Below are 25,447 nucleotides of genomic sequence, written 5' to 3'. Positions count from 1 at the left end.
CCATTAGAATAAAGCCAGTTCTCACATCGCTTGTTTATTTACCTTATCCAAAATAAATGAATTTCAAGTCAAAGCATGTTTCATGGAGCCCACCTCATAAAACTTCGACTGTTTCTGTCATCTTTCATTTATTAATTCATAATTATATTATGATTAATCAATACATAAGGTTGGTTCAGACTAATTATCTTTGGTATCACCGCCTAATACTACATTACATATAAGCTAAATACTCGCAATAAATATAGAATATCATAAAAATTTTTTACATTTTAATTCATTATGAAAAACATTTATTAAAAAAATATCTCTCCGATCTTTTACATAAAAATTAGTGATACTATTAAATATTATACAAAGAAACTAATTATATGCACACGAACATTTGCACATATTTATTAGACGAGTTGGATTGAGAATATCCGAACACATACCCCACCAAATAGACGAGTAGCAGACTGCTCGTTCCGGTAGCCCGTTTTAACAACTCTAAGTTTAAAACTAGATATTTGAAGATGGATTAAATCATTTGAAAGTTGCCATATCCTCGGCCGACCATTAAAGAGTTATCGAGTCATCATCTTACCGGGCTTCAATCATTAAGAATCAAATATTGGGCTCGGACTATTGGGTTGGGCTTTTATATTTTCCATATTGACTTGCATATTTTATCTTCTGATCAAATTAGGATCATAAAAAGTTTATTCAGCTGCGAGAGAAACTGATAAATTAAATTGACTGATTTTTTTTTTTTACTTACAAAAAAAAAAAAGATTTATTTTATTTTATTTCATGATCTCTAATCGGGACCAGCGTAATTATGTTGAAGTTCCGGAATTCAATTCCAGTTGGCCCACAAAAACAATCTTTCTTCTGTTCTAATAATTTAATATTCGTGGTTGACTAAATGCATTTGAGTACGAGAGGGAGGATTAAGTAAGGCGATTAATACAAAATTAATTTTTTTAAAAATAATTTTGATAAAAGTATAAAATTTTAAATTAAATAATTAAAATCTCTAAATTCGACCGTCAGGTATTAAGGGAGTGTTTGTGAAAGAAAATCTCCATAAATTATTTTTATATATATAAAAAAAAATAGCAAATACTCCCTACTAATGTTAACTTACGAGTATATGTATATAAACATACATATTATTATTATATCATATTTTAAAATATATTATTAGCTTAACTGATGTAGCAGTTTCCCCACCAAACAAAGCTGAGATTAGTGGCAGTAGATTTTTCTTACTAGCTAGTTTATACTAGTACATAAGATATAAATAGATATTATTAGACTATATATATATTGTCAACTCTAAAGTTAAAATCTGTAGTTAACTTAAAGGCTAAAACTGATCTTTCTGCATGCAGACAAATTGTATTTCTTAGGGTCTATACATGAAATTGAAAATTAAAAATAGTATAAATGTTTCTTCTTTTTTTCCCCCACATATTTTATCAATTTTTTTTATGTAAAATATGTTTGAAACTTTTAACATGCAATTTTTTTAAAAAAAAAGCAAAGAAAAAATCATATATATTATGTCGAAGAACATAAGAGAGTAGAAAAATAAAACACGTTTTTTTTTTAAAATTATAAAGAAACTAACAATTTATAGATTGCAATCAAAATATCATTTTATTTTTTATTTTGGGTATTTTAATTTCCAACAAACTTTTATGTATCGTACGTAAGTGCTTAAAAAGCCTATGCACAACAAAATATGCGTCAACTATAACAAATTAATGAAGTTAGGTATTTGGGACATCTGAGCAGATCAATTTCGACCATAAGTGATATTTTAGGTTAAATGAATTATAACTATTTTTCATTAGTATTCAATCTATATTTCAGTCTAATTCCGTATTTTTATCCATTGACTGATTTATATTGATAAACATAAAGAACTTATTCATATTTCAGAAAAGGAAGCAAAATATCCTGAATGTTTATTCAACCCTTTATAAACACTTAAACTCCTTGACCATCCTATAATCAAGANTATAGGATTCGGACCTTAATCTCAATGTCACAAACGTAACTAACAAGAAGCACGCATTAAGTCAAACATTGAAAATCGAATGCATTTAATATGATTATTAATTTCGTTCAATTCAAGTTTGGCTCACTGTCAAAATGGTGGGCGCCATCTCGAGGGGGAAATAAATCTAAAACCCAACTGTTAACCCTTTCTTTTGTTCATATCAATATTATATTAATAATTTAAAATCTGTTTTATGATATGATATGATATGATATAGTCATTTGTCTTCTAAGTTCATAAATCCACAACCAAAAATCATAAAATAATTAATCAGTTTCTTCACAAAAAGAAGTACTTTCATATTCTTGATCAATCTCCTTCCACAATCCAAACGTGGTGGTTTCTTATTTATTTCAAAAAGTATGTAAACATTTTCTTTTCAGATTTTATATGTGATCACAGGGCTAGAAAAGAAAGTGATTTGTTACTTGCATGAAGATGATCATGAAAACAAAGGAAAGCCAAGAAAACAAGTTCCTGCGCATCATCACGATTCCGGTTCGCGCTTTGGCCAAGGTTCGAGATTTGTACGTGAAAAGCATGACGCGATATGCCGACAAGATCAGTTATAGCAACGTTATGGGGCTGCCGCAGGTTTCAGGTCTACCGAAGAGCTTCAGCGTGAACTCGGCTGGATCATCACACGACGAGGATTTCCGGGAGCTGGTTCGGGCTGCCTCGGCCAGAAGTATCCGCAGTCGAGTCGATATGGACATGAACATAAAGACGGAGATGATGAAGATCATTCATGAGGCGCGCTCCAGAAACGGCCCGCGGGCTATGGCTCCTAGGAGCAGCAGCGTGGCCATGGGTAGAATTGATGAAAACAGGCCTTGTTGCTTCTTTGGTGAAGAAATAATTAACAATGGCAATGATTTTAAGTACCCTAGAAGTAAAAGTCATGCTGCTGCAAGAAGCACTGCCTTTTGATCAAGTCCAGTAAATATAGCAGTAACTTCAAATAAAATAATAATATGTCTATTTCATTAAAAAAAGGTTTTAACTTCTATTGCTCTCCGATCCGGACTATTCATTTCTTTGTTATCTTAGATTACATGTAAATTGTTTCTAACTTAATCGGCTCATAAAATAAATATATGGTCCATGTGGAGATTGAACATGCATTCATTTTCTCTAGTATCGATCGTTTCAGTCCCGACATTTTATAGGTATTCAAGTTTCAAGTTCTAATTACAAATTAATATCTTTTTCACAAAAGCCTTAAACACACACACACACACACACACACACACTTATATAATGTAGTTTATATAGTAGAAAGTGATAATATTTTTCATGTTCTCCTCACATAAAAAAGACCATCTCTTTTTATAAAAGTGGTCTTTTTTTGTGATAAATTTATATATGTATATTTTTTCTTTCTTTAAATAAAGATCAAATAAAAGAATTATTCTGACGAACTGATTATTTACTTTTCACAACATTTTATTTGCTTAAGATAAGAATGGGAGTCTAGCTAGCTTCTCATTTACCTAACCACACCAAGAAACCTAATTAATGAATGCTTAATTAGTAGCGTATCAAATTCAAAGCTCACTCCGCTCAATCCTGCCAAATGTAAAATCACAAGATCGAAGATTAATCACTTCGGAAAAACCTATACTTGGTAGAGTATCAATCAAGTTAATTGTTTAACGTACAAATTCCGGTACGTACCGTTCAAATTAGCATGGTGGAGTCGAGAAACATAAGCTGGCGGAGAAAAGAGGAGTGAATTAATATATACACCTTGCATCAGTTGGTTTAAGTGTGCGACACTGCTCGTCCAACCCCGAGTTCGAACCTAATCCGAGTTTCGATTCAAATACCAAAATCTCGATAGCGTTCAGCTCAATTTAATTTATGCATCCACATGGGGTCGGTTTTTGTTTTCATTCTTTGGTAATGTTTTCTTCTCGGTCGTGATAATAAGATTAATAAATTATCATTTGAATATAATCTTCAACTTAATAAATAACTTTAATGTTGATTAGTCATGAAAGCTACGTTCAACGTGTCTAAGTCTGACTTTGATGTCATTCTTAAATGGAAAACAATATATACAATAATAACACAAATTTGCCACCAGGCATACGGCACACTTTAAGTTACACTTGATAATTATTGGTATTCATATAACATTTTTCTTCGTTTCATTCAAGTCCATTTAATACGTCATTATTTTGTACGTGTTCTCCAACTCTGAACAATTTTCTAGCGTGTTCGGCAATCTTATCTCTTTCTTTTCTTCATACCTTCCATAACTAATATGGTGATTTAATTGTGATCAATTACGACGGTTTCTGAGGCTGAAGGGGGAGATTTGTTTGTTGTTATAGTCATGACTTAACTGCGGCCACCAACCTGAGTTTTATGTTCGAACTATTCAAAGTTCTATTCGACAGGTCAGCAGAGGTTAATGCAAATTTTGGATTAGCAACCAACCTATTCTTTATTCCCATTTGATGGTTGAAAGTAGGGGTGATCACGGTGCGGTTTTACGTTTTTTTGTTAAAAAAATTCAAATCGAATTGTCATATACGGGTCGGTTAGTATTTTAAAAAAAATAATCGCGACTTTACATATATAATTAGTCTTACTGTTTTGAGCGGTTTCAGACAGTTGCGGTCGGTATACGATTTTTTTAATAAAAAAATATTAGAACATATATTCTAATTTATTTGAAAACAATAACAATATATCGTTTTAAAATATAAAATATAGCTCAAATCATACAAAAATAAAACAATAATCAATATTCAAAACTAAATTAATAATTTAACTACACAAGTACACACTCCCAACAAAAATGATATTTGCAATATTTTATCTTTTTTTTTACTATCAAACTTCAAACAAAATATTATAGTAAAAGAAATAAATACTCTAATAAAAGACTAATATGAAAAATAATTAAGAAAAAGTTAAGTTTTTTTTGTAAGAGTAATAATTTTGAAGATAGTTGAGATATAATGAATGACGACTTATTTAATTGAATATGTTGTTTGTAAATTATTATAATTCTAGACCAAATATTATGACAAGCGGTTTAGGTTTAAGCTAAGGGGTTTGGTGCGGTTCTTGGCAAAAAAAATAACCGATCCGCGTATGCGGTGCGGTTCATGATTATTATTTTTAATTGAGATTTTTATAAAAAAAATTAGGAAAAACGATGCGACATAATTCGGTTCGGGCGATTAATAAAAAATTTTGATCACTAGTTGAAAGGGAATTACAGAGCAGTTAGGATGCAAAATAGCTTAATTAATTTTATTGCTGGGCAACCTCTGGGGTATAACAGCTCCTGGCCTCTCTTTGCTCTCACTCATCACACACTTGGTGACTCGCGGATAAATCTCTATGTAACACCAGGTCAAAGAAATCTCGTGTAGCTTACATTTAATTATTCACACAATTGTCTAAAATTCATCTGAGATTCATGCATATTAGATAATTCAACGGCATATAAAGCGTGCTTCACTCGATTCCATATAGACTTAATATTGATTTACCAAGGTCACCATGAACTATATTAACAAGTGACATGTAAACATTGAATTACGTACATGCTTTTTAATTTATAAAGGGATTCTAGGAATATGTCAATGGTCATGCTGGATCAATATCAATAGTCGTATGTCTCCAATGTTTTTACCATTTCACAGTGCTATTAACTTGACGAGTATAAGAAAAATCCTGATCATCCTAAATTTTCTGCTTGGCTAAGCTACTCTCTTCAAAGTTACCATCTACCGTAAACATGGCCTTTTACAAAACTTTTTTACTTATTTCTTATTCCGAGCTTTTAAAGTTAATGCATTCGGGATTTTGCTAATTTCTTACAACAAAACAAGACTTTTAAAGTGACTGAACCTCCACTGACCTCAACAAATCTTGACCCAAAAGTTGGCCGTGACTCCTCAAGTTAGTCTACGTTTTATCTTTGCAGCCAAGCAGCTAGCATGAAGCACATTAATATTCCTCGAATGATCATGAAGGCAATAGAATGTTCTTCCATCATTTGTCGCGAACTTCCCTTTTAGGAAGTAAATCCACTCTTCTGAATCTGAAATTAAACCTAATGCCTGTAATGAAATAAAAACTGGCCAATATCAGGTCTGCATGGACTACAAATTTCACAATTACAAACTGCAGGAGATAAAGAAGGGCCGATCAGAACAATCATTACGAGTTGCGTTTCTTGAAACAAACTTCAGTATCTCATCAATTATTATAACCTGCAATGGAGAGATGTACGATGTGAGACAAGGAAACATATTTTATCCACAGCCAAAGATGTTTCACACAATCAATACTTCAAATATCAAAACATCCATACATCACCCCTCTAAGTCACTTGAAATTTGAAGCAATCCATAAGTTTACAGGAGAATCATTTAACTTCATAGGAATACAAACTTACAGGAAATGACAGATACAAAACAACGGTCCACTCTGCCCAACTTAGTGGTGTAACCTAGGACAAGAATTTAGCAATGTGAAAAAGACGAATAATGGTTCTCTGCTGAGCAAAGAAGGGGATAAAACAATAATGATTTTCCAAAAGAAAGAAATTGTAACTTACAGAGAAAAGGGCAGCAAGTGGTTGCACGTAAAGGATGAGTACATGAAGCAGCATTGTCAGGACAATTGATCCAAGAAGCCATAAATTACTCCAGGGTGGGATGACCCTACAAGTTGAACACCTAAAGACAGTAATCTATTGTTCACAAAGATAAAAATCAACTATTTCTTAAAATAATTGTTGAATTATAACAAGAAAAATGAAGTCGATTGCTCATTTGTATGGATTTGCACAGTAACTGTGTCAAATCATACAAGTGTAAACAAACAACAGAGAGAAATTGTGAGTTTTGTGATGTTTGAGAGTTTTTAAGTTAAAATAAAAACTAGAAATACTCTTAGTTACTAACAAGAGCGATTGATTTTCACTGAGGTTGTTCAATGCATTGAACATCTCGACAACCACAAGTACAGTCATCGAAACAGTTGACGGATGCCGATTACTAAACACGGTGCAAGGATAATCAGTTTCCCTTGTTGAGCAACTATCGAAATTTATCTGGGTACACATAAAGAAGTATTAGTTCGTTATTGCTAAAAATTAAGAAACAGCAAAACCATATTTGCATCAAACTGTGACAACTATGGGCAGATGAGCAGATCTATCAACAGAACACACAAATCAACTTCAAAGCATATAGTTACAACAATAAATACTTTCCATGTAGCTGGCCCATGAGTTCTACAGAAGCAGTAACTTGAGCCGGCCCATGAGTTCTACCGAAGCAGTAACTTGAGTCTCAAGTTAGGAAACTCAACTTGACAAAAACTCAAAAGAAAAACTCAAAAAAATTTGATTTCACTCGCAACTGAAAAAAGGTTAAAGAAATACATGACCATGAAACACTTTAACACAAAAGGGAGAGAACTATTTTAACTAACATCTGTTCGTGTTCTCCTAAATCTTACCAGTGCAGAATAAGGTAGTTTAGGCCCGTTATCGGAGTAAAGAAACCACCATACAAATCCAGCAATGGTAGCAAGGCCAACATAAACTGCACCACACAAAACCCACAGTTAAATAATTAAATATTAACAAGAATCAACCTACTCTCGCCCCAAGCAACTGCTAATGTAAATATTCTATCCCAATATCTTTTGTAACCATGGATAAATGTTCATGTTAATCCTAATTCCACAAAAAATGCTTGTCACTCAAAGGAATAACAGTAATCTTCCAGTTAGACTTCTCTAACTTTCCATATCTAACTTAAAAGCATTTAATGGTAGGCTGTCAGATATCTTTGACAGTCTGTTAATCCAGTCCATAAATAGGAAAAAACTGTATCAGCTTTCAACAGTCGAGGATGGGTGTTCTTAGAGCTAATAAGTTGTGCTACGGAGCTTAGAAGACAACGGTGATCAATTTGAAGTATCACCAGCTCATACTGTAAACAAAAAAAGAAGCTATTCAGCTAAGCAGTGATATAAATATCACAAGCTGTTATAAATTTAATTTTCAAACTTAAATTTTACAAAAATGATATTTATATTTTTTGTTGAAAATAATTGCAAACTAATTTTCTGAACCTGGATCTTCTATATTTGTATAATTTCAAGGGAGATGTAATGCCCCGATTCAAGAAATCAACCACAATAGAAATCTCTACCTTTAATGGGATCTCCACATTCATCCACCTTTAACGGGAAACTTGTCGTTTCTTGCAAAACCTTATTCTATTACATTGATTCATTGATTCAGTCCAAAGGCACCAGCAAATTACGGTAAAAGGCTGTTTTTCTGAAACTTATCTTCACGTGCATGAAGGATATGTGTTGAAATTTCCATTCCAAATTATCTGTTGTGGCGTATAATTTATTTTTCAAGAGAGCTTGGAAGCTAGAATTTTGCTCTAAATGATTTAAAATGTCCCCACTAAAATAATCACAGGAACTAAAGTCACAAAGTTGCTTATTAACAGTAAAGTTATATATTATATTTTAGTTCTTTCAGGTACAAACAGAAAATTTTGAATGAAATTAATTGCCTTCATAAACAGTTAGTCATTTCACACTTAATCATCTGTATTGCACAAAATAACTTAAGTTGATAAGTTGACTCACAAATGAAATAAAAACCATTATTAATCTTGTAAACTGAACAAGAGAGAAATAGTTAGGCTCGAGGAAAAGCTAAAACCATATGTATAGGTTTCCAACCTCCAATAACCAAATAGCGAAAGAACAGCCATCCCGTGACAACAGCTTCATTGACCTGGATATAAAAGTTAAAAATTACTGAAAGTCTTTATTCATCCATGAAAAAAGCTCATCGATGTTAAAAAATAAGCTAAAAATGCATAGGAGGAACTAACACATCATGTGTCAACCCATTAAACTATTCATCATCAAAGAGAACATAGGATTGATAATTATTATGTAATAAAAACTGTTTCAGTGTCAGGTTATTCCTATACTAAGACAAAGCGACATGCTGAGAGTTATACGGTGACAAAACCCTAAGATAATCCTGTCCCAGAATACCTTGCGAGGTTTAGCCTTCATAACATCCGAGTCTTGTTTATTGAATCCAATAGCAGTGGCAGGTAAACCATCAGTTACCAAATTCACCCAAAGCAACTGGACCTGCAGGCAAATAATGGGTTAATAAAAAAATGTAGAGATTCATTTTGACATGGACAAGTAATCTGAAAGAACTTGATGCATGATTGAGAAAAACGAAAAATAAAATAAAATATCAAAGTAAAAACATGGGGAAACGGAAAACAGTTACAACAAAACATAGGAAGGCTAATGAGCCTAGCTTGTCACTCACTGGCACAAGAGTGTCTGGTATACCAAGTAGTGCAGCTAAAAAAATGCAAACTACTTCACCAATATTTGAAGAGATCATATATCTGATGAACTGCTTAGTATTGTTGTAAATTGCCCTTCCTTCTGCCACAGCCTGATTAAAATGCAAGAATTGATGACATGATGCAAAATCATTGCACAAATTTTAATAATAATTCAAGCTTATATGAAGATATCAATTTGTATTAATGAGCGAAACTCATTGAAATCGGATATATGCACAAAAATCTTACTGCAACAATTGTAGCAAAATTGTCATCCGCCAGAACCATGTCTGAAGCACTCTGGAAGAGCAACAGATGGAAAAAACCTAACTTAGCAAATGTGCACATACTGAAATTGAAATCTATTGAGACAGGAAATCCTGCCAGTTAGTTGACTGCTATTGTTTAAAATACAAAGATGAACATGAAACCATTATTGAAGACTTGCACGTCAGGTTGATAACAAAAAGAGAAAAAGACATATACTTAAAAGTGCCAGATTTTATTTTGTCATGGAATAAGAAATCAGGATTTCCTTCACCCTAAGCAAATTCTGTAAAGAACAAAAGGAATGAGAGCTGTTTTCACTGTGAACCAAGGAATACCAAGAAATAACCAAGGAAGTTTTAGGTGTCCTTCCTGAGAATCTGGTAAAATTTTAGTATTTGTGGCCAGGTTAAGGTATTGGAAGGGTCTGGCAGGAAGTATGTGAATTGGATGAGGGATGAGATAACTGGAAATATAGGAGCATTTGTCTGAGTGTAAACTGTGTAATCAGACTAAATATCATCAACTTTTGCTCCTTGGTTTAAACATTATATCAAACTGGCCCCACAGGAAGTACCTTTGCTACTGCAGTGCCTGATCCCATTGCAATTCCTATGTCTGCTTTCTTTAGTGCAGGTGCATCGTTGACTCCATCTCCAGTCATCGCAACCTTAAACAGTCATAGTCTAGGTCTTATCATATCAATATTGGGATTATATAAATGGAGAACATTTGCCTAGATGAATAGATGGAGCCACTACATTCATGTATTGTACAAATATATGTACCATATGCAGTATGAAAGATATAGTAATATGACTAATATTTTGTCTGCGAGAGATTACAGTTCAATAAGATAGCACAAGAGGGTAAAAAAATTGCATTGTCAGCGAGTATTGCCAGGGATTCAAAAAATGAAAGAACCCAAGAGAAAAATAGCACATTTTCGAAGTGCAGAGAAGATAACTGTCCTATGCAAATGATGAAAGTTCTAATGGTTTACCACTTCATTTTGACGCTGCAATGCTTCAACAAGCATCCTCTTGTGAGATGGTTCAACCCTAGCACATGTTTAAGCACGTGTGAATTCTAATAGACTAAGAAATGAAAAGAAAAGGCCACAGAAACGGTAGACCCTGAAGCATGAGAAACTCAGATGTAGCTTTAAACCTTTAAAGAGAAAAAGAGGACATTAAAAAGATACCTGGTAAATATTGTCATCCGCTGCAATGCCACTGTCTTTTGCAGGGCTTGAAGCTCCTCAAACTCAGAAGCAGTGTAAGAAAGCCCCGTGAAGTCATCCAAGTGATCAAAAGCACCGATCCTCCGGCATAATGACTCAGCAGTAGTCTAAAAGTATATAATCAATTCAAAGTAACTTCGAATTTCTAACGTAAAACAAAAAATTTCAGAATTGAGAAAAACAAAAGAATAAAACTAAAATAATATCTGCAGACAATTATTTTATGATTATACCTTGTTATCCCCAGTAACAACTATCACACGAATTCCAGCGGTCATGCAAGAAAGAATAGCATTTCTTACTTCATCCCTCGGTGGATCAAGCATACCAACCTTCATCATCGGTAAAAACGTAAAAGACGCCCAAACAGGAATTCAGGGAAAGCCAAATTAAACATTCAAGTCAAAATGGATCAACAAGGTCAAACTGTTACATACGGATTGAATTTGATGAAGCATCTGGTGTATATTTACTATAAAATCAACAAACACCAATATAAATGTGCTGCATATAGAAACGAAAGCATACCAACCCAATAAATGTAAGGTCTTTTTCATCATTGAAGGACAAAACCTGTTGGCCCGGTGGCATCCTTTTCAAGGCCAGAGCCAAGCATCGTAAAGTTTCTTTTCCTGCAAAACTGATTACAGGACATGTTTCGCTTTAAGACTCAAAAATTGCAAATTTCTTACAAGTGCCGAATGCAAAATCAAGCAATGAACAAACGTCAGAAGCCCAACTTTTCAGCGAAAAAAATTAACCCAATAGTTGCAGGTGCCCATTATTATCAATTAAAATGGTTCAAGTGCTCTTCTGCAACCAATGCCAGCTACATATCAAGTGAATAACATTGCAACCTATTTTTTACACGATATATTAACACGGAAATGTACCTATAAACTGGATTTTCAAACAGGGACACATACACAAATATGCAATGCAAATTAGAATCAACCTGTTGAATTTCGACTCTATCTCAGCTCTAATGTTTGATGTTAGAGGAACAGTTGAACCATCATCATTGCATAAAATGCTTGTGCATCTAGAAAGAATACTCTCTGGGGCACCTTTTGAGAACATGATTTCTATCTGTTTCCGGTTACAGAGCACACTCATCATTTTTCGATCACGAGAGAACTCCAACAGAGATACCTAGAAGCATTATAACATCGAGATAGAGATTATAAAATTGAATTCCCCACATGACAGACAAGAAGTTCAGACTATGTGATGACCAAAAATTATAAGAGTATATGATGTTACCTTTATTTACCCTACAAAAGAAAAAGTTCTTCACATTATTATTCAAGGGTTATCCGGTGACCATAAATAAGTGATTGTCTGAAATTTGGTGGTTACAAATTAATTATCAACTTGATTTCGTACCAATACTAAAAAGTTCATATACATAAAATAGAGAAATGCATGATCAAAAATCCTAACACGCTGATAAGATAGTGCCAATATTCCATACTCCACTATTGTGACGTCAAAAATAGCTTAATGCATACCAAAAACAATAGCATGCAATTCAAGCCAACCTTTTTGAACTGGCTCTCCCAATAACGATTACAGTAAGATGCACGTTCATGCTTGCTCAGCATATTAAGAGCCGAAGGCATTGAATCAAAACCAGGAAGGCCAATCTGTAAGATATGTTAAGAGGAGTTTGCTTTATGGAAGAGAAATATGATGAGATAAAAAAAGAGGATTGATTAAAATACACTAGAATCAGTTGCAGTATAATCGAACAAACCTTTTCCGTCAGAACCCTGAGAGCTACTTCAGTTGACTCACCAATCTTTTCATAACTTCGCTTCTCTGGGTTATATTGAATCACAGATTCATTGCATAGCGCTGAGCACATTGCTATATGAAGAAGACAATGAAATTGTGCTGGGATCTCAAGCTGCATTATATTCCAAACAAAACATTTACTAACAACCAAGAAAACAAAGCAATCATCAGGTACTTGCAAAATTGACACATAAGGTATAAAAGAGGGAAAAACAGAGCCAATAGGAAAATACATGAAACTCTAAAAATCTGGAAAAACCAAAAAAAAGAGCAAACACGGTTTAACAAAATCTTCTTTCTGATGGAATCATAATCATATCCAAGCTAATGAACATACAGATGATAATAAATAGTAGAAAGCATTATGCCAAGTGAGCCGATTTTTTAAAATTTGGTACTTAGACATTAGAGACAACATGGTAAACATAATAATTATGAATTAATTATGGAAGAATACGTGATTCAGGATGAATTACAAATTACACAGTGAAAGATAAGTATAAATGGAAAACATCAACTATGTAATGAAAATAGCTACCTGCACCCCGGTATTGTCAAAGAGAAAACCTTCTGGTGCATATGTCGTACCACTCACGTGGTACTCGACAGTTCCAGGACCACGATCCACTGAATGAAGCACACATATCTGGCCATTCAAAAAGTATATTTATTCACCTCTCAGAAGTCCAAATGAGGAGAGAATTGTGCACCTAAGCAGTGGTTTAAAATATAATGCACCGGAAAAAAAGGAGGAATAATGAAAAATCAAAATTTTAAAACAAGTTAACTGAATAATATATAACAACTATAATGATGACATATCTTGTAGTAAGGCAAGGATAGTCCAATACATAACTACAATAATGGTGACAAATTAACTGAATAATATTAAAGCAAGGATCCTAAAGGAAAAATGTAACATGGGATGCAACTGTAAATAATGAAATTATGAAGCAGAAATATAAAGAACTCATATGTAAGAGAAAAACAGGTCTTGTTTAGAATGTACCGTAGGCCAGCTGGCTGTAGTATTTAAATACTGTTCTTCGCCACATATTCAAAATTCAGTTGCAAACCTTCAATGCGGGGTTATCATGAAAACAGAGTGAAGGCACTTTTCTGGTTGGAACACCTCAACTTGTTTTTAATTTAATAGTGAATAGTATTACACTCCATTCCCGGGTCCACGCAGTCGGGCATCCTACCCTCTCTCCCATTCTACAAGTAGGTTTAATCCTATCCTCTTTTATATTCTACAAGTTATTCTTTCAAAAATAAGCCATCAAGGATAACATTTACCATCATAATACAATACCAACTCATCAATAACTCCTCACATGAAGCATAATGGCAGAAGACGGTGATGAAATATGGCACAAAGGGAGAAATCCTAGACATAAGTTTTGGGCTTAGAAGTTCTAAAATAAAGTTTAGGTTAAAAAAGAAATAATTTTTTTGAATTTAGGGTGGGTAAAGAGTTGATTTTCAGTAGAATGACAAGTTGATAATCTAAATGAAGTTTTACCATAAATCCAAATGAAATTTGAAATTCCAGCATGATTCTGACAGCCCCTCCTTGAAAATCACATTTCAAAAGAACTATAAATTACCATGTCTAACTTTTAATCACAAAATTTCTTAGCGGCAAATCAAACTTCAAGAGTAAATTTGTGTGTCACCAGACCAATAGAATTACACATATACATGTGCAGACAACACTCTTACTCTTTTGATTGATTGTCTAGGGAGTTCGGTCAATGTACAGGGTTAAGGTCAATCTCCTTAAGTCTTGTTTACATTCTTCTGGAGTAGATGATATCAGCAGGTCTGCCATCTTGGAGTGCACTGGCCTCTCCGAGGGAACAATGTTGTTTAGATATCTTATGATCCCGTTGGCTGCCACAAAACTTTGTTCCTCGCTCCTCAGGTTATGATTCGTTGGTAGATTCTATTCATTCTGAAGTCAACTCGTAGCTTTGTTTCTAGGGTCTGAGAGCACATTTCTTCTGTGGTTATCTATTTTTGTCTACCCTCGAATGCGTGCTTAAGTGGTACAAGAAGTTCTCCAGAATTTCTTGCATCATTAAGGCTTTGTATCATTAAGGCTCAAGGCTCAGGTTCTTATTGTCTAACAATGTCCATATTTGGGTAGCTAGAAACTGAAAGCTTTTTGACAATGAAGCCCCACGATTGACCTTCCAGTACATAAGATAAAACTCATGATTTCAATATATGTTTATATATCTCTGTAGACGCCCTTGTGGGATGATGCTTTTTTAATTACAATTAATTCAATTTACCAATCAAAGAAGAAGAAAAAGGACAGGAAAGAATTAATGATACTAACAATGAAAGTGACGTGCCAATGCAATAATTCTCGACCATAGATAAAAATATTTAGGAAAGGGAAGGATGTGATTTGTGATTTAAATGAAAAACCAAACAATATAAAATAATGTAATTATAAAGAATAAATTCTGGAAAGGATAAATGAACACCTTTGAGACAGACATCATATTGGTAGTCAAAGTACCCGTCTTGTCACTGCAAATCACTGTAGTGCAACCCAATGTCTCTACTGACGGTAATGACCTTACAATAGCATTTAAACGAGCCATTCGCTTGGTTCCAAGAGCCAGACACCTGAAAACATTACAAGGAAAAGTACAAGCTGTAAGTTTGGTGAGAATGACGAGCTGCATCTAAATAAAAGATCATTTGTCACGCAAAACACAATGAGCACCTCTGAACTACTAAACTATTGAAAATCAGAGACTGAATGGCAGTGAATCAGGTAACCACAATAGTTTAACAGCCAGAATCCTAATTAGACTGCCAAAAACTATTTCCTTTTATTAAGCATTCAAGTTATGTGCATGTATTTTGCAGCAGTCTTGAGGTACAGTCAAAAAAAATCTTTCCACGTGCAAAGGGCAAAATGAACACAGAAAAGAAAAACCACAGGAGATTGAAATTTCTCAGATGGGATAATGTGACATCATGAACAAAGCATGCAAAACCCGGTAAGAAATACAAAACTTCTAAGTGGTTACTCAGACGATACAGGGAAAATGAATACAGTATACTTGGTACTATTGATGCAGAAAAACAAAACCACAGGAGATTGAAACCACTCACATTAACAATGGGATAATGCGACATCATGAACAAGGCAAGCAAAACTCAGTAAGAAATAGAAAACTTCCAAGTGGTTGCTCAGATGATATAGGGGAAAAAACTCGGTAATTGAGATAAGACTTCTAATTGGTCCCCAAATGAAACATCTATCATTTGAACATAGAGGAAATGAAACTTGGACCGGATGCACAAAACTGATGTTAAAGGAGAAAACCTGAAACTGCAAAGAGTTGAGCCAAATTTTCGTACCTATTCACTACCAAAAAAAACAAGGTTCTTCAGAAGTTAATACTCTATGTGAACAACATACACAAATTTCTTAATTCTGCAACATACAAACATCTAATTTCAAATCATTTTTTTCTTGAAGAAGTACCAAGAGAGCGTTCAAAATGTTACATCCACATCACATAAATAGCATAATCAAATACGAAGGTTAAGCACCTACGTTGTAACAACAGCAGGAAGCCCTTCAGGAATGGCTGCAACAGCAAGAGCAACTGCAATCTAGAAAGCGCAAAACAAAATTAGCTTTATCACCCATAACATTAAGATATGTCATTATAAACAACGATATGGAGGTTGATATAAAGTCAATATATTACATCAAGAGAGAAAAAATAATACAATTTGAAGGAAATAGAAGCAAATTTTATTGAATATTTTATATAAATGAATTTAGGAGTTTAAGGGGGAACATCGCTGCACTGAAATGTTTTGGCATGCAACCTCACATTATGCACCGAAAATAGTTATTGGCGCATATTTAGTCACACCCATGTTAAAAACTTTATCCAGTTGAAAGCATAGTGGATATTAATACCTCATACCCCTACAACTTATCATAGAAAAATTTCACATAATTCCCAGCCACATACCTTGAAGTAGTGTATTGCACCTTGCAAGAAGCCACCATGAATAGGATCCCGAAAATGGCCTATGTTCACAATCCAAACTAATACACAAATGCCTGCGATAACCTAGAGAAACCAAGCAATATTAAAAGAAATTAGATAACTAGTAGCATATTCAAATGGATAATGATGCATGGATCAAATACAAAAGTACGCATAAACCAAGAAGGTTGATATTTACAATCACCTTAGCCAAAAAGGAACCGAATTCATCCAACTTCTTCTTAAGAGGTGTTGCATCCTGCATTATACAATGGTCAACTGCAACGATCTGAATCTAGCAGCTACTCTGATGAGGATATATATTTGGTAGCAGTGATACCAACAAATATCAAAAGGAGGGAACAACATATAAAGGCCTAAGATCAAGTCATCAAGTTCTCTCTAATGTAGAGCCAAAACTAACAAGTGACATGTATTTATCCAAGGGATGATATTTTGCATATTGAGAACGCTATAGAAACAGCCATGAGTTATTGGAGCAATCCTCCACCATCCATCATTTTCTTTACTGGCAATACAAAGGAACTCGATTACCAACCAAAAAGCTACCCATATTTGAGAAAATAATATAGAAACTCACGTCTTCTGTGATCAGCATAGAGTCACGTATGCTTCCCATTGCAGTATTAGAGCCAACTCCTATGACAACAGCTCTAGCTCTTCCAGCAACTACAACTGTTCCCTAGATAATAAATGTAGGCAAATGTTGAACGTTATGGGCTCATAAATAGCTATCAAGGAAGTTCTTGAAGTAAGGAACAACAATGAATAAAGATACTCCAAGTTGCATTTACCCGCACTAGGCCTTGGGCCATCTAATATGGTAACTCAACAGGTATTTTGGTAGATCCATTTATAATATATTCCAGTTTGATAGGATGGAGTTCAACTACGGTGCTATCAGCATTTTCCATGTTCAGTTTAACTATTTTTCCACTGCAGGAAGTCAATAAATATCTGGCTATAAAATCCAAATGACCTTCTTCTATAGGACAATTATTTACTTGCGTCCCAAACCATGGGCTTATAGCCTTATACTATCATGAAATATGGAGCAGGAGGGGTGATTAAAGAAAACTTGAGTCTCACTTAACAAGTCTCCACATCGTGAAAGATCAGTGATCAGTTTCTTTTCTTTTCATTTTTCACTAATAGCAGCAGCATAAGCTTGGGGGGGTGGGGGGGGGGGGGGGGGGGCAAAACCAAAACTTTTCAAAGTGATCATCAAACATCATCAAAACAGGGTTGCCTTCTATTCCTGAATTTAGAATGAAATGAAACATCAAACAATTAGGCCACTATGGCACTAAAACATGATGAAATGTTCCTAGCATGAATGCTTCATCAATGCACAACACTGTCAGCTCACAATCTTCATAATATTGCATGCACTTGACTTCATGTGCTTTGCAGCATAGCCATGACGGCACATATCAAATGCATACCAGGAGAAGCATTCAAAATTTTACCGAAAATAAAATGTTTGTCTTGTCTTGGTATACTGCATTAGTCACATTGGTGGCATCCAGTTCTTTTTCCACAGAAAAACTCTCACCTGTAGTTAGTCAATGAATAATATCTATTATACCTCTGACAAACACTAAGGGACTAACGTTGAAAGAATGACAAAACCACCGGAAAATATGATTATAGTCATTAAATAGCAAGATCATTATGCCACAAAAAAATAAATATTTAAAACTATACAAATATGATGGTGCGCTTAATAAGCTACAGATGGAAACTCAAATATCTTTTCAAATGACAGTGCGCCAGTATTTAGTAAATGGCCGACAAAGTTCCAAACTCCTACATCTTCTGTTTAAGTTGAAGGAGAAACAGTATCATGAACAGCGTAATATGAAAAGCTCTCCAATTCAGCACTTGGTCAAGACACAAGATATGGGCTCAACCAAAGCTTAATTAAACCAAAGACCTTACCCAACATGCCATGAACAATTTTTTCCTTGTAATAATTCTTGAAAAGGATTAAATACAACGCCTTTACTTTTTATTTATACTACACCAAAGAGGTTTGAGGTATTTATAGAATTTAAATAATCTCTTAATCTTATAACTTTTTCTATTGCCATAGTTATTCACAAATGACAAATCATGATTTATAATAAATTCCATGCTTTATTTATAAACATTTTTAGCTATTTTTTCCTATTAAATTTTTTATGATGTATCTCTCGACACAATTGACAACACATAAATTAACTTTTAATTTCAAAGCACATATTTTATATGACCTCGAATTTACTTGTTATAACATTTTTTCCAAGAATCTCAACTTAATCTCTGTTTGAGATTCTTGTGTTCTTTTCATCTATTTTCTTCACCCAATATCTGAAACTCACAGAACCCATGACCCATCTTCCTCTTCATCCCTTTGTTACACCCACCCTACCACCCATCAGTTTCCACCAAGCTTCTCTTTTCCCTGTGGCACTTCCCACCTCCAGGCTCCATCAATCTTCTCTCTTCACACTTTTAAAACATCACCACACACAACTTTGTTCGAGTAGTGGAAGCTTGGCTTCAAAAGCGAAACAATTGATCTCGGGGAGCTGCTTCAAGGTGAATAGTGGTGTCACACAGGAGGGAGCTTCAGTGAGGTGGGTGGTTTAGAGGGTAATATAACTCGACTTGACTTATAATTTAAATATTAGTATTTACATGGTATAGTTGTAACTAAATTCTAACACATATCTCAGCCTTACTCAAAAATATTGCAATAATGACGGGGGACTAGGTTTAAATTTTACTGCAGCTGGTCTCAGGGGAGGAGGTCAATATTTTATACAGAACCCACCTGTAAGAATCGCTTGATCAACTCGTAATTGATCACTCAGCATCTCTGTCATCCTCATGTCTGCTGGAATCTTGCATCCCACTAATAGAAACAAACCACTGAAATTAATTCACTGAAAAATTTGCACTCTAGGAACTTACAAATGCTAAACAAGCAATGACTAACATACCGCTGACCTCTACAATATCCCCAGGGACAAGATCTGTGGCAGGTAATATTGAGAAGCAACCTATCACAATTGTTGAAAATGTAAAACGTCATTACAAATAATGAGTAGTCATATACCACGTACATGCAAATGATTTAGCATCAAGTAACGAGAAGAAGAGGATTACAAAGTCAAGATAACAATAATCATATCTCGTGGAAACTATGAGCTCCAAAGGGCCCGAACTCTCGTTCTCAATACACGAAATATCAACAGCTGAACAGCACGTGTTTTTAGTTTGTGAAAGCATTTATCAAAATGCTAATTGGAAATTAGTGAGGAATGCTACTCAACACACCCAAATGTGATCCATATACACCCTCACCCATGCAACTCATACTTGCACAAGGAAAAGTGAAGTAAGGAGCAAGTTTAATCAAATTTGAGCCCTTTAGTTATTGTGGGATGGATATAGGTTTTGCTTGCCGAACTACGTAAGTAATGTGTTGTGTTGAGTTTTATATTTAATATGTTTTTACTACTTTAAAATTCAACATTTATCACAATAACCATCTAAAATGTGGCAAGGTCTCTTAAACACAGCATATGGTAAGTCTATCAAAAACATGCCAGAAAACAGAATCAGATCACACGCGGGCATCAAGTTCTTCACCCCTCAGCACAGATAGAACAAGAGACATACAATAGCTATACATTAGATAAGCCTCGGTTATAAGATAAAAAATCTATCTCATTCCAACAAAGGACACGAATAATGGATTGACCCATAAACTAGCAAAATTACACAATATCGTCACCAATCTAGATAAAAATATGACCAATTCATCGCTCTAAAAAATCAATATACTTTGTGACAAAACTATATCAGGCACTAAATATCTAAAATCAATCAATGCCATCACCGAAAATGAGACATCTCCATAACCTCACAAAATGTTTTTTTTACCATTTCGTAGAACAGTTGCAACATCGGCTTGGTATGCACGCAGTTCCTGCAATCCAAACAGATACGCAAATATATTTAATTTGCTGTGACATCGAGGAAAAAACAGAAAGTCATAATTTCGATGATTATAAAAAAAGGAAAAAATAAAATCAAGAGCAAGTGTCTGGATTGAGAAATATTGCTAGTAAAATGTGATCTTGATGGAGAAAATGGTACTGAGAGGAATTCAGAATCAGTGCCCAAAATTAAAAGTCTTCTGTTTTTTTTAAGTGAAAGAGTCTTTTGTTATTCAGAATCAGTGCCCAAAATTAAAAGTCTTCTGTTTTTTTTAAGTGAAAGAGTCTTTTGTTATTCAGAATCAGTGCCCAAAATTAAAAGGCTTCTGTTTTTTTTAAGTGAAAGAGTCTTTTGTTATTAAGAATCAGTGCCCAAAATTAAAAGTCTTCAGTTTTTTTTAAGTGAAAGAGTCTTTTGTTATTCAGAATCAGTGCCCAAATTAAAAGTCTTCTGTTTTTTTTAAGTGAAAAAGTCTTTTGTTTTGATCTTTTGATGGAATCACAAAATTGACACTTAGTTGTAGCATGTTACTAAAATTCTTAGTTGATCTATATGAGATTTACAACCAAGGAACACGGGCCAACTTTTTGACAAAATACATTAAGAAGCATTTGAGAATTTACGGATAATGTTAATTTTCATTCCTTGTACTTGTAAATCTTGTGAGGAATATGATTTGGTGCAAGTTGCAATGACAACAAGTAGACCAGTACATAGAAGGGAATCATAATTTGATAGCATTATGATAGGAAGAGCATAAGAAAATTTTAATACATCTCAGACATCCAGAATGCCAAACTGACCTCGAGGGCTTTCTCCGCATTTGTTTCTGTGATTACTCCAACAGCCGCATTTGCAGCCAGTATCATTAGAATAACCTATAAAATTTAATATCCAATTTTTTTAAAAGACACGAAAACATCAGTTACGGTCAACCTTATTTCCGGGATTACTCTGACAACAACATCTGTAGCCAGTAACACGGGGATAACATATAAATTATAAAATAAACAGGTTTGAATTTTTTTTAAAGAATCGAAAAAATCAGATACACAATGTGGGTTGATTAATAACAAGGTAAACAAACTCCAAAGCTCGATTCATTGTTCTTCCAGAGAAAGTTTATTTTTACATCATAAGTATTAGAATCACAGGGACATTAATGGTCAGTAAAGTAGTATCAAGGCATGAGGTAAGACACACACCTTATTGAAGTATGGTGCACAGAGAGACATTGCACTACATTCTAAATATTTGAAATAAAATTTCATCACCGTGCCTAAAATTTTTTTAAAGATGATAGAACAAATATTCATTAAAAATGAATTAATATCATATTCAATCTCACTTTAAAATCACCATCAATACATTTAATGCGGATTTTTAAGTTGCATTTAGTTTTTAACAACCAAGGCTCATGCATCATGACAAAAACATGCGCTACATTGAAGTCCTGTGCGTCTGTGTGCAATTGAGCATAGTTGCAACATAGCTCCTACCCAGCCCATCTCTATTACATAAGCAATATCAGAGCAACATGTAATTGCTCAAGTATGGTTGCATGATTGAGCTAATTGGCACATGGTGAAACACGATATTATCCCGGTCTCTTAGTCAACTATCATGACCGATCCTAGATAATGAGAACAAGCTTCTAAAGATCTGAAACTTGTGAATTGATTAGGACATTGTAGGTCATGGAATCAGCCAAAATGCACATATATCTGTCGCCCTGTAAAATCTATTAAAAAAATGTAAAAAGCTGTTATCTTACCGAAGGCTCCAAAAAGGCAGATAAGCCTGTCTCTCCATTAGCCAATGCCAAAATGAAAGAGACAAAAGCAGCTGCAATTAATATCTTTACAAGCAAATCATCAAATTGTTTAAGCACTAATTTCCAAAAAGGAGTGTCTGCAATACAAATGAAGAGGTTAGAAATCACTCCATTTCATGCGATAGCCGAAGAGTCTTATGCATATTAAGAAGTGATTCCAAAAGATATCGAGAAAGATTCAGGTCTACTTACTTGGTTCTTCAGGCAGCACTGGAGCAAGCATAGCGCACATGCGTCCAAAGAGTCACAAGACACATTAGATATGATAAAACAGACAATAGCATATCACAACTAAGTGTTCCTCAGAAATATCTGAAAGTTAGGAATCAAGTTAATTCAGAGAATCACGTACATGATTTTATTTGATAAGCTCGGGTAACAAAACTACTTGCATTTCACAATGCAGATACTGTTGCCAATCTGACATACTCTATCTTAGTTGACAATGATCTCTTTGACAGCAACAATATTTTTGTTTTTATTTGTTGTTTCTGTTAGTTGTAAAAATGATTTTTTATTTTTTGTGAAACAAATAAACAGGCATCTATTAAAGAAGATGTTTTTGAATAGAAATAGAAATAGGTACCAGTGTGGGAGAAATATTCAAAAACAGGTTTTTATTAATAAGTGACTACATACATTACCAGTAGCTTATTTTCTTATGCATGTTATCTTCTACACAAATTTTAAAAAAAATTGTTGTACATTCGATTTAACAAATAAAATGGTAAACTTTATATCAATAAATATCAAAGCATAAATAAATATACAGTAATTTAATAATAAAATCAATAATATAAATATAATGTACATAAACATGAATTTACCATATGTAAAAAGTTAATTGTATTCACATAAAAGCTATGAAAGAAAGAAGTAATGTGAAATAAATGAAATGGGTTAAAAAAGTGAAAGTAATATGTAAAAAGGTGTTTTAGTTATAAAAACAGTATATGTAAACATGGCAAATATAGAAACAGGGGGATTGTTAACTATTTCTCCAGTGATAGGTGCTCCCAAATAAAACTCTTATGTCTTATTTCTCGAACGGTCAAATTCAAATTGTTTTATGAGATAAAAAACAGGACGGACAGATATTTAGTCCGAAAGAAAAAGAATACTTAGAATTACAAAGATGAATATAATTTTTTAAGAAGTAATTCTTAGATTTTCCTTTACAAATTTACAGAGAAAAATTTAAGAACCACTTTTTGTAGAGGTTTCAAACACTCCCAAAATCCACTTTTTGTAGAGGTTGCAAACACTCCCAGAATCCACACCCGAAAACCTTTTGTACTGCCACCCACAAAACAATTAAAACAATCGAAGATATTGGTATCGGTTTTCTCGAACACCACATGGTAAAACTCACCCACAAACTACTCTGAGTATAGATGTTCAAGTCCTACATTTCTGAATTGATGAATTATGACCACTTATAATAATACAGCACTAACCATTTTTTCCATACAATCTTCCATGCTCTGCCACCTGAAACATCCAAAGATAACCAATTTCAAGAGCAAAACTCCAAATAATAAAAATTACAAGTATCTTCAATCGAATGCTTTTTCAAATCGATGGATATTAAGAAAAACAAATTAGTACATGGTAAATTTAAAACGATCGAGCGATGGTTAACGTCTAGAAATTACCTGGAAATCTGTCAATCCCCGACTTGAATCCACCGCAAAGAATTCCAAAACCTATCCAAATGGTCACGATATCATAAAATGGATTAAGATCTCAAGTTGCCAGCCACGTCTAATTGCCGCCTCTTAAAACAATAACTCAAAAGATGATCAATTTCCCATGATCACCGAAATGAGAGAAATAGAAAGGGGAAAAAAGGAAGACTAGTTCCAATAACCACTAAATTAATCCACACCGTTTCACATTCCTTGATCGAATCTTGAAACAAAAAACTAACAATAAACATCAAAATCTTAAATTTGGTCAATTCAAAGCATCACCTTGGCTTTCCATGATTAATTAACTGGATCTGAATGCACACAGAGTAAACAAAAAAACTAACCTCTGGGACAGATCTAGCATATGCATTTTCCATTTGCAAATTCACGAAGGAAAGATAGACAATTAAAGGAATGCTTTGCTTCTGTCTATCAAGAATGAAGAGAGAAAGCGATCCACCTAAAAAATTATAACTTAGCTACCGTTGGTTTGTTATTGTGTTTCGTAAATGCAGTTAAACTTTAGGGTTTATGAACCATTATCAAGGATATAAAACAGGTTGTAGCATGTGTCCGATGGATGAATTATATAAATTTTTAAATGGTCAGAATAATTAGTAATATTGGTTTTATCAATATAATAATGCAAATATTTACGATGATAATAATAACAATAACACTAGTTGATTATTACAAAATTTTAAAACCATTAGATTAATTACTATTAGCCATTAATCCATTTCATAATTTTTTGTAAGAGAATATTTTGGGATATAATAAATATATAAAGATAATTTGGTATTTGAATTTTCCTTAATAAAACTTATTTTAACAATTTGTTTTGGAAACTCATATGTTTATTAACATATTTTCGAAAAACTTATAACTCGTGAACAATACATAAAGATTAATCTAAGAAAAAAATAACTTATTAATTTTTATGAAAATATTATTGACATAAGTAATATTTTTAATATAACTGACTTATAATTAAAATATCTAATCTACTTTAAAAAATTTTTAAAAAAATTATTTTATATCTATAAATCACATAAATATTTTATTTAAATAATAATTAAAAAAATTTATGAATAAATCAAGAGCTATTTTTTCACATAAAAACTTTGCAAGGGCAGTA

General features: G+C 33.5%; 2 protein-coding genes across 2 annotated transcripts; one reads left to right on the top strand and one right to left on the bottom strand.

Moving 5' to 3' along the window:
• The first annotated feature begins 2,482 nt into the window (after nt 1-2,482).
• LOC140982180 (uncharacterized) lies at nt 2,483-2,980 on the top strand. Its single transcript, XM_073448598.1, has one exon. It carries the CDS (start codon nt 2,483-2,485, stop codon nt 2,978-2,980), a length of 498 nt encoding a protein of 165 aa, XP_073304699.1.
• A 2,573-nt stretch (nt 2,981-5,553) lies between these two features.
• Nucleotides 5,554-24,840, bottom strand: LOC140983608 (calcium-transporting ATPase 3, endoplasmic reticulum-type). Its single transcript, XM_073450715.1, has 34 exons — nt 24,654-24,840; nt 24,274-24,324; nt 24,076-24,109; nt 22,811-22,828; nt 22,559-22,695; nt 21,588-21,662; nt 20,728-20,773; nt 19,782-19,841; nt 19,613-19,693; nt 18,264-18,349; nt 17,375-17,476; nt 16,979-17,032; nt 16,756-16,857; nt 16,326-16,384; nt 15,238-15,382; nt 13,278-13,385; nt 12,699-12,851; nt 12,484-12,588; nt 11,898-12,094; nt 11,471-11,582; nt 11,176-11,274; nt 10,904-11,049; nt 10,703-10,760; nt 10,277-10,369; nt 9,682-9,732; nt 9,411-9,542; nt 9,119-9,220; nt 8,795-8,849; nt 7,544-7,629; nt 6,985-7,133; nt 6,636-6,741; nt 6,474-6,527; nt 6,240-6,288; nt 5,554-6,135 (listed from the first exon to the last, which is right to left on the bottom strand). Exons 1-34 carry the CDS (start codon nt 24,684-24,686, stop codon nt 6,068-6,070), a joined length of 3,006 nt encoding a protein of 1,001 aa, XP_073306816.1. The 5' UTR covers nt 24,687-24,840; the 3' UTR covers nt 5,554-6,067.
• Between the last annotated feature and the right edge of the window lie 607 nt (nt 24,841-25,447).

The sequence above is a fragment of the Primulina huaijiensis genome, chromosome 8, assembly GCF_012295235.1.
Source record: "Primulina huaijiensis isolate GDHJ02 chromosome 8, ASM1229523v2, whole genome shotgun sequence".
NCBI lineage: Eukaryota > Viridiplantae > Streptophyta > Magnoliopsida > Lamiales > Gesneriaceae > Primulina > Primulina huaijiensis.
The sequence above is the reverse complement of the archived record's forward strand: the minus strand, read 5'-3'. Positions and strand labels throughout refer to the sequence as shown.

Bases quoted from the DNA above. Each gene is read 5' to 3' on its own strand.
- LOC140982180 (XM_073448598.1), top strand. From the start codon at position 2,483: ATGAAGATGATCATGAAAACAAAGGAAAGCCAAGAAAACAAGTTCCTG.
- LOC140983608 (XM_073450715.1), bottom strand. From the start codon at position 24,686: ATGGAAAATGCATATGCTAGATCTGTCCCAGAG. The intron at 7,134-7,543 runs GTAAGATTTAGG...ATGTGTACCCAG, and splicing joins AACTACCTTATTCTGCACTG to ATAAATTTCGATAGTTGCTC. The intron at 6,528-6,635 runs GTAAGTTACAAT...TTCTTGTCCTAG, and splicing joins CACTTGCTGCCCTTTTCTCT to GTTACACCACTAAGTTGGGC.